General features: G+C 44.4%; 1 protein-coding gene across 1 annotated transcript in view; it reads right to left on the bottom strand.

Moving 5' to 3' along the window:
• msps (msps cytoskeleton-associated protein 5) overlaps positions 1-12,680 on the bottom strand; it is a 608,635-nt gene that overhangs the window by 309,419 nt on the left and 286,536 nt on the right. Inside the window, exon 19 of the mRNA XM_080286226.1 lies at positions 8,668-8,837. Within this exon, the coding sequence (XP_080142352.1) occupies positions 8,668-8,837 (170 nt within the window). The remainder of the gene's footprint in view (positions 1-8,667; positions 8,838-12,680) is intronic.

Raw genomic sequence — 12,680 nt, 5'->3', positions numbered from 1 at the left:
CAAGAGTAGTGTGTGAGTGCAATCCAACCAATTTGTAATTTGGGAGAAAAAAATCTTGCATCCACATTGTGTATAACACTCATACTCAAAGAGCCTGTCTTGAATTCTCACCACTGAAGGTTAAAGCAATATACAGAAAACCCTTAATCAACACTCCAAGCCAACAATCAAAACATTTTTCAATTTCACATTTAAAGTCTATAACTACAGTAATTAATGTTTAATCATACATGTTTAAATGAGGAATAACACTGCAATTACTTAATTTTAGTTGGTGGAAGGTGGGGGCACCCATCATCCACTCATCTGATGCAGTGCTGCCTACTTCTTCCTTCACCTTCACCAATTTATTTCTTTGTTTGCCCTCTTCTCCTCCTATCTCTTCGCTTTCCTTCCTTCCACTAAAGGTAGTTCTACACTGGGTGACAAGTCAAATGGTTTCCTGTGACCTAAAAAACCATTTACAACTGTGAGTGGCTTGAGTGAGATGTGGTTGGAAGAAGTTCAGGGAGCTGCTGCCTCTCCTGACATTGACAAGGCTCTCCCTCCGTGCTGTTGATTTTTGTATGCGGCATGTGTTACAAGTGTCATGCTGTATGGTACTGAGACCTGGGCAGTAAAGGAAGAGGATACAGTAATACCCCGATGTATGATACCCTAGATGCAATACCCTGGCTGAGCGATAAAAGTAAACATATAATACATGGCAAATATACTTATGTACAAATAATTTATTATATTATATATTTATTATATTAGGATTATTTATGAGTGTGTTGTCCCAGATGATTGGCTGAAGAGTGTAATTGTAAATGTGTATAAAGGGAAGGGTGATGCCCTGGAAAGAGGGAATTATAGAGGTATAAAGCTTTTAGATCAGATAATGAAGGTAATGGAGAGAGTTTTAGAAGGTATGATTAGAGAAAGAGTGAATATTGATGAGATACAGTTTGGGTTTATGCCAGGTAGGGGGACCACTGATGCCATATTCATTGTTCGACAGCTTCAGGAAAAATATATTGGTAGGAGAAGGGATCTTTATTTTGTTTTTGTTGATTTGGAAAAGGCCTTTGACAGAGTCCCTAGAGAGGTGGTGAAGTGGGCAATGAGAAAGCTTGGCTTGGAGGAGTGGCTGGTTAGGGTGGTTATGGCCATGTATGTGGGTGCTCACACCCAGGTGAGAGTGAATGGAGATTTGAGTGATGAGTTTTCCGTGAATGTTGGTGTGCATCAGGGGTCAGTCTTGAGTCCCATGTTGTTTATCATGGTACTTGAAGCCCTTTCACGTGACTTTAGAAACGGACTCCCGTGGGAGTTGTTGTATGCTGATGATTTGGTGTTGGTTGCAGAGAATGAAAGGGAGGCGGAGGAAAGGTTTAGGAAGTGGAGAGATGGTATGGGGCAAAAGGGTTTAAGGGTAAATGCAGATAAAACAAAAGTGATGATATCTAGGGTTGGTGGCGGTACTGTCAAAGACGAGGGAGAGTGGCCATGTGCAGTTTGCCACAAGGGCGTGGGAAGTAATTCCATCTTGTGCGGTGTGTGTGATAAATGGGTGCATAAGAGATGTAGTGGTATCAGAGGTAGACTGCGAGATAATGCTGATTTTATGTGTACGGCGTGCCGGGGTGAGCAGGTGGAGATCGTCAGACGTGAAAGAATTGAACTTGCTGGTGAATCTCTTGAGTGTGTGGAAGAGTTTTGTTATTTAGGAGACATGTTGTGTGCTGGAGGTGGGGCTGGAGCTAGCTCTGTGGCTAGGGTGAGAAGTGGTTGGAAGAAGTTCAGGGAGCTCTTGCCTCTCCTGACATTGAGGGGGCTCTCCCTACGTGCTAAGGGGTCTTTGTATGCAGCGTGTGTTAGGAGTGTAATGCTGTATGGCAGTGAGACCTGGGCAGTGAAGGAGGAAGACATTCGCCGGCTCAGACGTACAGAAATGACAATGATTAGGTGGATGTGCAGTGCGTCCCTGCGTCCAAGGCCTGGAGGGGCTGGGTTTACAATGGAAGAGTTGAGAGGTAGGATGGGACTGGAGTGTATTGGTGTTGTGATGAGGAGAGGTAGATTGAGGTGGTTTGGACATGTGGAGAGGATGGGGGATGATAGTTGGGTGAGGAAGGTGAGAAGTGTTAATATTGGGGGTGGGGTTATGAGGGGTAGACCGAGAAAGACATGGGACGAGGTCATTAAGTGTGACCTTAGGGTTAAGGGACTGAACAGGGAGGCTGCAATGGATCGTGCAGCATGGAGAGCCGCCATTAGGTGACCAAGGCCGACACATGCAAGCATGTTGGAGCCTTTAAAAACGAAAACGAAACACATTCCCCAACTCAGGAACATCAACTCCTCTCCTCATTCACTTCCAACTCAGTCACACCAGTCGTCCTCCTCATCAGTCACTTCACCATGCACTGACCACAGCAGAGCAGCGCTACTCAGCAACATAGAGGGAGATGTTGGCGGTGGTTGTTGCAGTAAAATGGTTCCGGATGTATTTGTCATCAGCTCAGTTTGATCTGATAACTGATCATCGGGCCCTCCGCTGGCTGAACTCTCTGGACACAAGTGAGGAACGAGGTAGGAGAGGAAGATGGATGGATTTGCTACAACAATTTGACATTAATCCAATCCATAAGGCAGGTCGCAATCCAACAATGTCTATGGCGGATTATCTGTCTAGAGTTGCCCTGAATATGGAAGAAACAGCATCACCAACAGCATCCACTGTATAATTGGGGCTACCTTGAACCTGTCTAATACCTTTTGGGACATTTCAACATTCATCATAGAGCAGGAAGAAGATGAGACCATTGCAGAAGTCAAGAAGGTTATCAGCGGTGACAAGAGAAACGAAGATGTTCAATCGTGTGGAGAACTTTATCCATGGTTGTCCCATTTCAGAATCTCAGAGCAGGGTGTCTTGTGCTATGTATTCCGTGGTGGACGAAGGAATCGGGTGCATCCTTATGACGTCAAGGAAACTTGGGTGCCAGTAATCCCTCAAACAATGAGAATTAAAGTTCTGCAGTTGGTGCATGATTCACCCTTGTGTGGCCATATGGGGGGAAAACATACTTGGGAGATGGCCAGGAACAATTTTTGGTGGCTGGAGATGAAGAAAGATGTGACTGCTCATATAAGCAAGTGTGAAAGATGTGGAGTTAACAAAAGGTCCAAGAACCCAGGGCAAACTCCGATGCAATTCACTGAAATTCCGGATTGTATGAACAAAGTGGTCCAATTGGATTTCGTTGGCCCTTTCCCTCTATCAAGCAAACACCATTTTCGGTATGTGTTATTGTACAAATGCAGGACATTCTCACACGTTACATTGTTATGGTACCGACGTGTGACTGTACCGCAGACACTGCTGCCAAAACTTTTATGGATCGCTGGGTGTGCATATTTGGGGTACCAGAGTTCGTATCCTCAGATCGGGGGACTCATTTCACTTCCCATGTATTTCAAGCAGTATGTCTCCAAGTCGACCCTGTGAGGAAGCAATATGAATCCAAGCAAGAAGAGTGCTGGGACAAGATGACCGATGATGATGAGTCGTACAGTGATGGTGGAGTGACATGAGGAGGACGACTGGTGTGACTGAGTTGGAAATGAATGAGGAGAGGAGTTGATGTTACTGAGTTGGGGAATGTGAAAGTAAATACTGTAATAAATTATTTGTACATAAGTATATTTGCCATGTATTATATTTTTACTTTTATTATATCTGTTAAATAAGATTGGTTTATGAATAATGAAGAATGCAGTGATGAACGAATGAGTGGCACTGACACGGTGTCAGATGTATAAGTCAGTCAGACTGTTTCGTATACTGTAGTTTCGAGTTGTATTCAGTTTTACCTTTAGCCAGTCGACTTGTACAAAAGTTCAGTATTCACTTGGCCAGCTGAGAGACAGCACCAGTTCTAATTTCTTGTTAATAAAGGCACTTCGCAACAGACCTTTGTTTGACCGACTGGGGTACAAATACCACCGTAACTCGTTAGACGATGGCCGCGCCCCAGTTTAACGATGGGTCCTCCGACATTTTGAATCACATGCGTTCCCACGGCCAGCTGAGCCCGCCCGCCTCCCAGGATGCACAGACACGCTCGTGCAGGCCCCACAGCCATCGCTCACCCATATCGTTCAGATTAGGTACATTCAGTATTTTATGCCCTTAAAGCCCTTTATTATTTATTGTTTAGTGTTTAACTTGTGTGTAATACATGCACTGACTGACTGCTTGATTGTGTGCCTGTGTAGAGTGGGGGAAAACAGGGAAAAGTAGGGTGAAAATGGGGACTTTGGGTGAACATCCAGAACCAAATTCCATTTTTCCCACAGGTTTAGTTATTTGTATGGTATGGCTTTCTATGGCACAGGCTTGGCCTAGAACCAATTAGCCATGCCTTAGGCGACTTGACGGTATACATAATATATACTGTATATGTATATATATGTACATAAACTATTTTCTAAGATATCTTACTGACTGTGAGGGTGGAGGGTGGCAGAGGGGAGGAAAACACCCGCGATTTTTCAAAATTTGCTAGATCGAATATAATGGTCACCAGGGGCGTAGAGCACGTTTTGCTAGACAAACTATGGTTGTCACCCAGGGTTAAGGGGTTAAGGCTGCTGCTGAGGAGGTTGCAACCTTATCCACTTCCCTTATCACCCACCAGAGAGAGCCTGTTGATGGAGAGCTGGAGCAGATGCTGCATGTGGGTGAAGGATCAGAACTGGCGAAAAGCACCCATGAGCTGGGCAACTGTTTGCACCAAGGCTCCCTCGCTATGGGAAAGGGGGAATCATGATGCTAGCGAGACCTTCAAGGCTAGCCATGGGTGGTTTGACTGGTTCAAGAGGCGAGTTAATCTCCACCACGTGAAGATGTACGGTGAGGCAGCCAATGCAGATATGGTGGCAGCGGCAGCGTTTCCTGACGAACTGACACACATCATTGCAGAGGGTGACTACAGTGCGAAGCAGGTCTTGAGTTTTGACGAGACTGGGCTCTTTTGGAAGACGATGTCCTCCAAGACATATCTTGCAACAAATGAAAAGTCTATGCCAGGGTTCAAGGCCTCGAAGGACTAGCTTACACTCCTGTTGGGGGGGCAATGCCGAGGGTGACCTGAAGTTGAAAATTGAGGTGATTTGGAAGTCCAACAAGAAGGCCTGGCTGACTTCCGATATCTGTTCGTCATATTTCCACTCATACCTCTTTCGTGTCCTGAAGAGGTATGCCTCCAGGGAGAATTTGGCAAACAGATTTCTCATGGTGGTAAACAACGCGCCTAGCCACCCTCCCGCGAAGAAGGAATGGGCAAGCAACACTGAAGTGGTGTTCCTGTCCCCCAACACCACGTCGTTGTTGCAACCCATGAACCAAGGGGTGATCGCTGCGTTCAAAGCGTATTACCTCCGCTGCACTATGCAGCAGTTGGTGAGGGCCTGCGACAGTGATGGTAGAACAACAGTGCAGTAGTTCTGGAAGGGCTACAATATACGCCAAGCCATAGAGAACATCACTGCAGCGTGGCGTGAAGTTAGCCAGCCCAACATGAACGGCACGTGGTGGGAGCTGTGGCCAGAGTGCCTGAACTCCTTCACCGGCTTCCCTGAGGGCATGCAAACTCCGCCGGTGTAGTGCGTGCAGCAAAACATAGTGGAATTATCACACTGGGCAGGCTTTGGGGAGATCAACGAGGAGGATGTGGAGGAGGTTCTCGAAAGCCACAGGGAGGAGCTCAGCAACGAGGAGCTCCTCAATATGGAGATTCAGTGGGTACACCAGGAGGCACAGGAGGAGGAGGTCGTCCCTGAAGTGCAAGTTCTCAATATAACAATTCTGAGGGAGATGCTGACCAAGTTAGACGAAATCATTGCGCCGATGCGCACACACAACCCTCTCCCAGGACAAAGCAGAGACACAGCTAATCGGCAGGAGGAGGGGATGAAGGTGCACAGGACGATGCTGGAGGAAAAGAAGAGGGCAGCCAGGCAGACTACAATCACTGCCTTCTTCAAACAGGCCCCTACCACACCAGCAAGCCACAAAGGAACTCCCTGCCCTTGATGAGCAGAACATCTCCCTCGCCATCGACCAGCAGAGAAATACCTAGGGTCTCCTCAAGCCAAGGACGTGCTCACCTCGTAGTGCTGGACCTAACCTCCATCCAATCACCGTCTCCAGTGTCACCTGTGTCGCCACTAAGGCACTACACCACTCCATCACTGCCTTCCTCGCCCCAGCCTCCATTTCCCTCATCACTTCGGCCACTGTCTCTGTCTCCCTCACCACGACGTGAGCCACTGCATCTGATTCCATTGTGGCCTCATCAGTCATTGAAGCAGTCTCCCTCGTCACCTCACCTGCCATTTGAAGCTGTCTCCCTCGCCACCTCCTCTGTCATTGCATCACACACAATTGCCACCCCCCAGAGTCATCACATCACACTTCATTGCCACCGCCTGGGCCATCATATCGCACCCCATTGCCACCGCCTGAGCCATCGCATCACACTTCATCGCCACCGCCTGAGCCATCACATCAAACCCCATCCCTACCACCTGCCTCATCGCATCACACTCCATCAGCATCCCAGAGCCAGTGCATCAGTCTCCCGCTACCATCACCCCACCTCACCAGGCTCCCCCCCCCGACCCTCCCCTTGAGATGGGGTTTGAGGGCTATGAGGAGGATACGTGAGTGATAATGGGCACCACATGTCCCCTACCCTCAGAGGGGATAGCACGGATGATGACCAGGACCGGACATGGACTTACAAGAAGTAAGTGATGAGAGGCGTTTGATATTTTCTAACCTATTCCTTATGATTTTCAGGCTTTATTTGTTGGTTTCAGTGAGTTATTTACAGGTGTTAGGCTTAGGTTAGCTTCATTTACAGCCATTAGGCAACTTAGATTGGCTTTAAACTTGTTCTTGGGCTCATTTGGGTGGGTTTCGGACTTGGTTTGGAGGGAAACCTAAGGCTGGTAAACGCTCCCCATTACTTTACATGTTAAAAGTACCCCGATATATGACAACCTGCTTAACGATGGGGTTATACCTAACCAATTCCATCGTTAAACTGGGGTATGCCTGTATATGCAGGCTCAAACGTACAGAAATCACAATGATTAGGTGGATGTGCAGTACGTCCTTGAGTGCAAGACCTTGGGGGCTAGACTTACAATGGAAGAGTTGAGACGTAGGATGGGGCTGGAGGGTACTGGTGTTGTGATGAGGTATATTGAGAAGGTTTGGGCATGTGGAGAGGAAGGGGGATCATAATTGGGTGCAGAAAGTGAGAAGTATTATGTTGAGGGTAGGGTAGTGAGACGTAGACCGAAAAAGACCTGGGACAAGGTCACTGAGTGTGACTTCAGGGTTAAGGGACTAAATAGGGAAGCTGCCAAAAATCGAGCAGCATGGAAAGTTGCCATTAGGTGACCAAGACCGACACATGCAAGCATGTTGGAGCCTTCAAAAACAAAAACATGAAAATGGTGGTAACCATATACAGTAAGGTCAGGATATTATGAATCTCCAGTATGGGTGCAAACTCTGTATCCAAACCCTCCCTAATTAATCTCTCACTCTCTCTCTCTCCAAAAAAGACATAAAGCATCCAAGTATAGTACTGCATTTTCTTCAAGCATAAACAGGAAACACCTGGTATATTTCAAATGAGATGTGGCACCACCTCTTACAGTACCTACCTTTGAACTGATTTAGTGAAAGTAAAGTTGTACAGAAAGCATTTTCAAGTATGAAAAGGATCCAACAATAAATAATGAAAATATGATTTATGTATGGGATAAAGACTACGCCTCCCACACTGAATTATGATATCACAATTTTATACAGGCCAAAACCAGCAGGTTAGATTAGGGTATTGTTATATTAGAATAAATTTGGTTAGGTTAGGATAAAACAGGATAGATTGGGTTAGGATAAACTAGTTTAGGGAAGGTTGGGTTTTGATAATTTAGGTTAGGTTATAAAAATTTATGTTAGGTCAGAATAAATTAGGTTCAGTATGGATAGACTACAATAAACAAATTTATCTTGTTTTGATTATTTGGGTTAGGTTTGCATAAATCTGCACTGATAAGAATAAATAAGAGTCAAAATTGCATTCTAAAACGGTAGCCTCCCTATTCAGTCCATTATCCCCGATGTCACACACTACAACTTCATCTCAGGTCTTTTTTGGTCTGCCTCTCACAGCCATAGCCCCAGCATTAACACTTCTGACTTCTGTACTCAACTACCATCTTCCATCCTCCCCACATGCCCAAACCATCTCAATCCACCCCTCAGCATCACAACACCAATACATTCAAGTCCCATCCTTCCTTTCAATTCTTCAACTGTAATCCTAGCACCTCAGCCCTCACATTCAAGGATACACAACACAATGCATCCATTTAATCACTGTCATTTGTGTATGTCTGAGCCTACGAATATCCCCTTCCTTTACAGCCCAAGTCTCACAAACACACAGCATTACATTACCACATACCCAATACAAAAGATTAATCCTTTCATTGCTACAGATCAACAGACATATTTAATTCAGGCCAACACCAAATTATTATATCTGGCTGAAAGAGAATGTTGCAGTCAAATAGTTAAATGTGGAATGACTGTACCTTGACCTTGCTGACGTGTCTGACCATGCCCTCATAGCCCATGTGGATCATGAAGGGCAAAACAGCCTCATTGGCACTCTTCCTTACATCAGCATTACGGTCCTCCAATGCCATGAATAGGTACTGGGTGCATGCATGTAGCTCCTCCTTGTTTACACTCTTTGGCGGAGCTGAGGAAGGAAGACAGATTATAGCCACGGCGCACAACTCTGAGGTTATTATCATGCCCTGGCAACCAACCATTCAAAAATGTGTCTGATTTCGTGTATGAGACGCATGTGATTCATGTATAATATGTTCGTGTATAATAATACTCATGTATAACATATTTGCGCATAATAATATGATTCGTGTATGATATGATACGAAATCAAACGCATTTTTGAATGGTAGGTTGCCAGGATATGATAATGTCAACCACAGAGTCGTGCACTGCAACTATATTTAATTACAATATATAGTCTAAAACTACAACTATCACCTCCACCATAACAATTCTTGTTCAAATTCTTGGAGGGCTGAAGGAGGAATTACTGATACTGGATGTAGGCGAGGTTTTCCTTGTTGATACCCTCTGATGGAACTGACAGAGGAGAGAGGTCATTTACTCAACCCATTCAACCCTCAGACATATTTTTTGTTTTACTCTTATTGTCTCTTGATGGCCATTCAGCTTAGGACAGACTTTTCACTCTAGAGGAGTTATATACAGCCCCCTTGAAATATATAACCCCTAGAAATACATCTTTCTCAAGCTGAATAAAATATAATCTGGTTATAATGGTTAAATCATATATTATGAGACAAAACAATAAGTCCTCATTATGTTGCCTTTTTGTTTGTTTTCTGCTGATGGAAGTCCACTTTAATAAAAAATCTATCTATCTATTGCCAGACGCCTCAATCCCGTTTGGGGTGGCCACAAACAAATCGCCTCCAAGTCGCCCTGTCCCCCGCCATTTCACTGCCCTGCTCCAAACTCACATCCCTCTCTCTCATATACCTCTCCACCCCATCCCTCCATCTCATCCTCGGCCTCCCCCTCCCTCTTCCCCCCTCCACCTCACTCACATACACTCTCTTCGTCAGTCTTTCACCCTCCATCCTCTCCACATGGCCAAACCACCTCAGTGTGTTCCTCATAACGCTTCCTGTCACATCCACAATGCAAGTTCCACTGCTACCCATACGAGTAAAACCAATCTCCCAGTTACAGTACTCTTATTTTATTGTATAGTACTAGATATATATGGAATGAGTTGTGATATATTTTTACATATCCCACACATGACCAATAATTGTCGGTGTTGCCATCATCATCATAATCATAACTGTTTACACTACAGCTGGGCTAAGCAAGAAACAGAGGCTGTTACCTGCATCACTAAATACAGTTTGGGTTAATCCCAGGCAGACAGACCACTGATGCCATATTCATGGTACAACAACTTCAAGAAAAATATAATGGAAAGAAAGGGGAGGTGGAGAAGACTTTTGACAGAGTTTCCAGGGAGGTGGTGAGGTGGGCAATGAGAAAGCTTGGGATCAAGAAGTGGCTGGTTGGAATGGTTATCGCTATGTATGTGGGTGCTCATACCCAGGTGAAAGTGAATGGAGATTTGAGCGATGAGTTTTCTGTGAATGTTGGCATGCATCTGGGGTCAATCTTGAGTCCCTTATTGTTTGTCACAGTGTCTGAAGCTCTCTCATGGGGCTTCAGAAATGGGCTTCCATGGAAGACGTTGTATGCTGATGACTTGATGTTGACTGCAAAGAATGAAAGGGAGGCAGAGGAAAGGTTTAGGAAGTTGAGAGAGAGAAGGGGACAAAAGGAACACATGAGGATAAAGTAAAAGTCATAATATCTAGGGCTGGTGGTGGTACTGTCAAAGAACAGGGAGAGTGGCCATGTGTGATTTGCCACAAAGGCATGGGAAGTAATTCTATCTTGTGCAGTGTTTGTGATAAACTGGTGTATTGGAAATGGTGGTATAAGAGGTAGACTGTGAGATAATCCTGATTTCATGTGTGAAGTGTGTCAGAGAGCATGTGGATACTGTCAGGCATGAAAGGACTGATCTTGCTGGTGAGTTGTGTCACCTGGAAGACATGTTATGTGCTGGAGGTGGGGTTGGAGCTAGCTCTGTGGCTAAAGCGGGTAGTGGTTGGAAGAGGTTTTGGAAGCTATTGCCTCTCCTGACACTAAGAGGGCTCTTCCTCCATGCTAAGGGATCTTTGTATGCAGCGTGTGTTAGGAGTGAAATGCTGCATGGCTGTGAGACCTGGGCGGTAAATGAAGAAGATATTCGCAGACTCAAATGTACAGAAATGAAAATGTTTAGGTGAATGTGCAGTGTGTCCTTGAATGTGAGGCCTGGGGGGGCTAGGTTTACGGTGGAAGAGTTAAAAGGAAGGATAGGACTGAAGTGTATTGATGCTGTGATGATGAGAGGTACACTGCGATACTTTCAGCATGTGGGGAGGATGGAGGATGGCAATTGGGTGCAGAAATTGAGAAGTGTTATCGCTGGAAGTAGGGCTGTAAGACGCAGACCAAAAAAGACCTGGGACAAGGCAACAGAGTGTTAACTAAGGGATATGGGACCGAATAATGAGGCTGCCACAGACTGAGCAGCATAGACAACTGCCATTAGGCGAGCAAGGTCAACGCATGGAAGCACGTTGGAGCCTGTGTAAATTAAATGAAACAATTACTGATCTAAAGCATGTACAGTATGTGTGTGTTCTTACCTAATTGTGCTTACCTAACTGTATCTCTACAGGAATGGGTCAAGCTTGTACTGTCCCGTGTATTAAACCATTTTTATCATACAAATCCTTAAATTTATGAATTGTTTTGGCACACACTATTTCATTTGATAGCGCATTCTACTGATCAATTGCCATATTTGGGAAACTAAATTTCCTTACGTCTCTATCACCTCCTTTTTTATGCAGTTTTCTGCAGTGTCCTCTTGCTGATGTTTCCCCAAAGGTTATATACTCATTTATATCAATTTTCTCCTTCCATGATATGCATTTACAGTATATAGCATAATCATGTCTCCTCTTTTCCTTCTCTCCTGTAGTGTTAGCAGATTCAGTTTTCAAGTCTTTCTTTGTAGCTTAGATCCCTTATGCTTGGTACCCATCTTGTAGTGGCCCTCTGAATTTTTTCAATCTTATCTATGTGTTTTTTGAGATGAGGATGCCAGACTACTGACGCACACTCCGGGGCTGGTCTGATGAATGATATTATTATCTTTCTCAGCATGTCTTCATTTATGTATGTGAATACTATTCTCATACTTGCAAGCAGTGTATACATGTTCCATACCATCTCACTGATGTTGTCAGCCAGAGGTAGTCTGTTACTCATAATCACACCTAGGTCCTTCTCTCTTTCTGATATGTATAGGGTTTTACTTCCTAACTTATAATCCCAATCTGGTCTTTTTCCACTTTTACCAAACTTATTTACATGATACTTATCCACATTGAATTCCATTTGCCATCTATTACTCCATTCATGAAGTTTATTTAATTATTCTTGTAGCTCTCTACAAGAGTCTGTGTAAGTAATTCTCCTTTGTATTTTTGCATCATCAGCAAACATATTTTGATAGATTTCATTTCTAGTGTTACTGTCTATGTCATTTAGATACACTAAAAACATAATTGGTGCCATCACTGAGCTCTGTGGAACTCCACTAGTCACTTCCCTTCATGATGAGTAATTTCCCCTTAATACGCTTCTCATTTCCCTTTTACTGAGAAAATCTTGCATCCAACAGTAGTCTGCAACACATTCCTCCTTCATGGTACAGTTTCCATAAAAGTGTTTGGTGTGATACTCTGTCAAATGCTTTCTTGAAATCTAGATAGATACTGTCCACCCACCCTTCTCTTTTCTGTAATGTTTCTGCAACTCTGTCATAGTAGCCTAACAGATTAGTAACACATGATTTTCCCTTTCTGAAACAAAGCTTCCTCTCTGTTATCACATTATCATC

This window comes from Coenobita brevimanus, chromosome 110 (assembly GCF_032717465.1).
Source record: "Coenobita brevimanus isolate Jiangsu-jjx chromosome 110, ASM3271746v2, whole genome shotgun sequence".
NCBI classification, from domain to species: domain Eukaryota; kingdom Metazoa; phylum Arthropoda; class Malacostraca; order Decapoda; family Coenobitidae; genus Coenobita; species Coenobita brevimanus.
The sequence above is the reverse complement of the archived record's forward strand: the minus strand, read 5'-3'. Positions and strand labels throughout refer to the sequence as shown.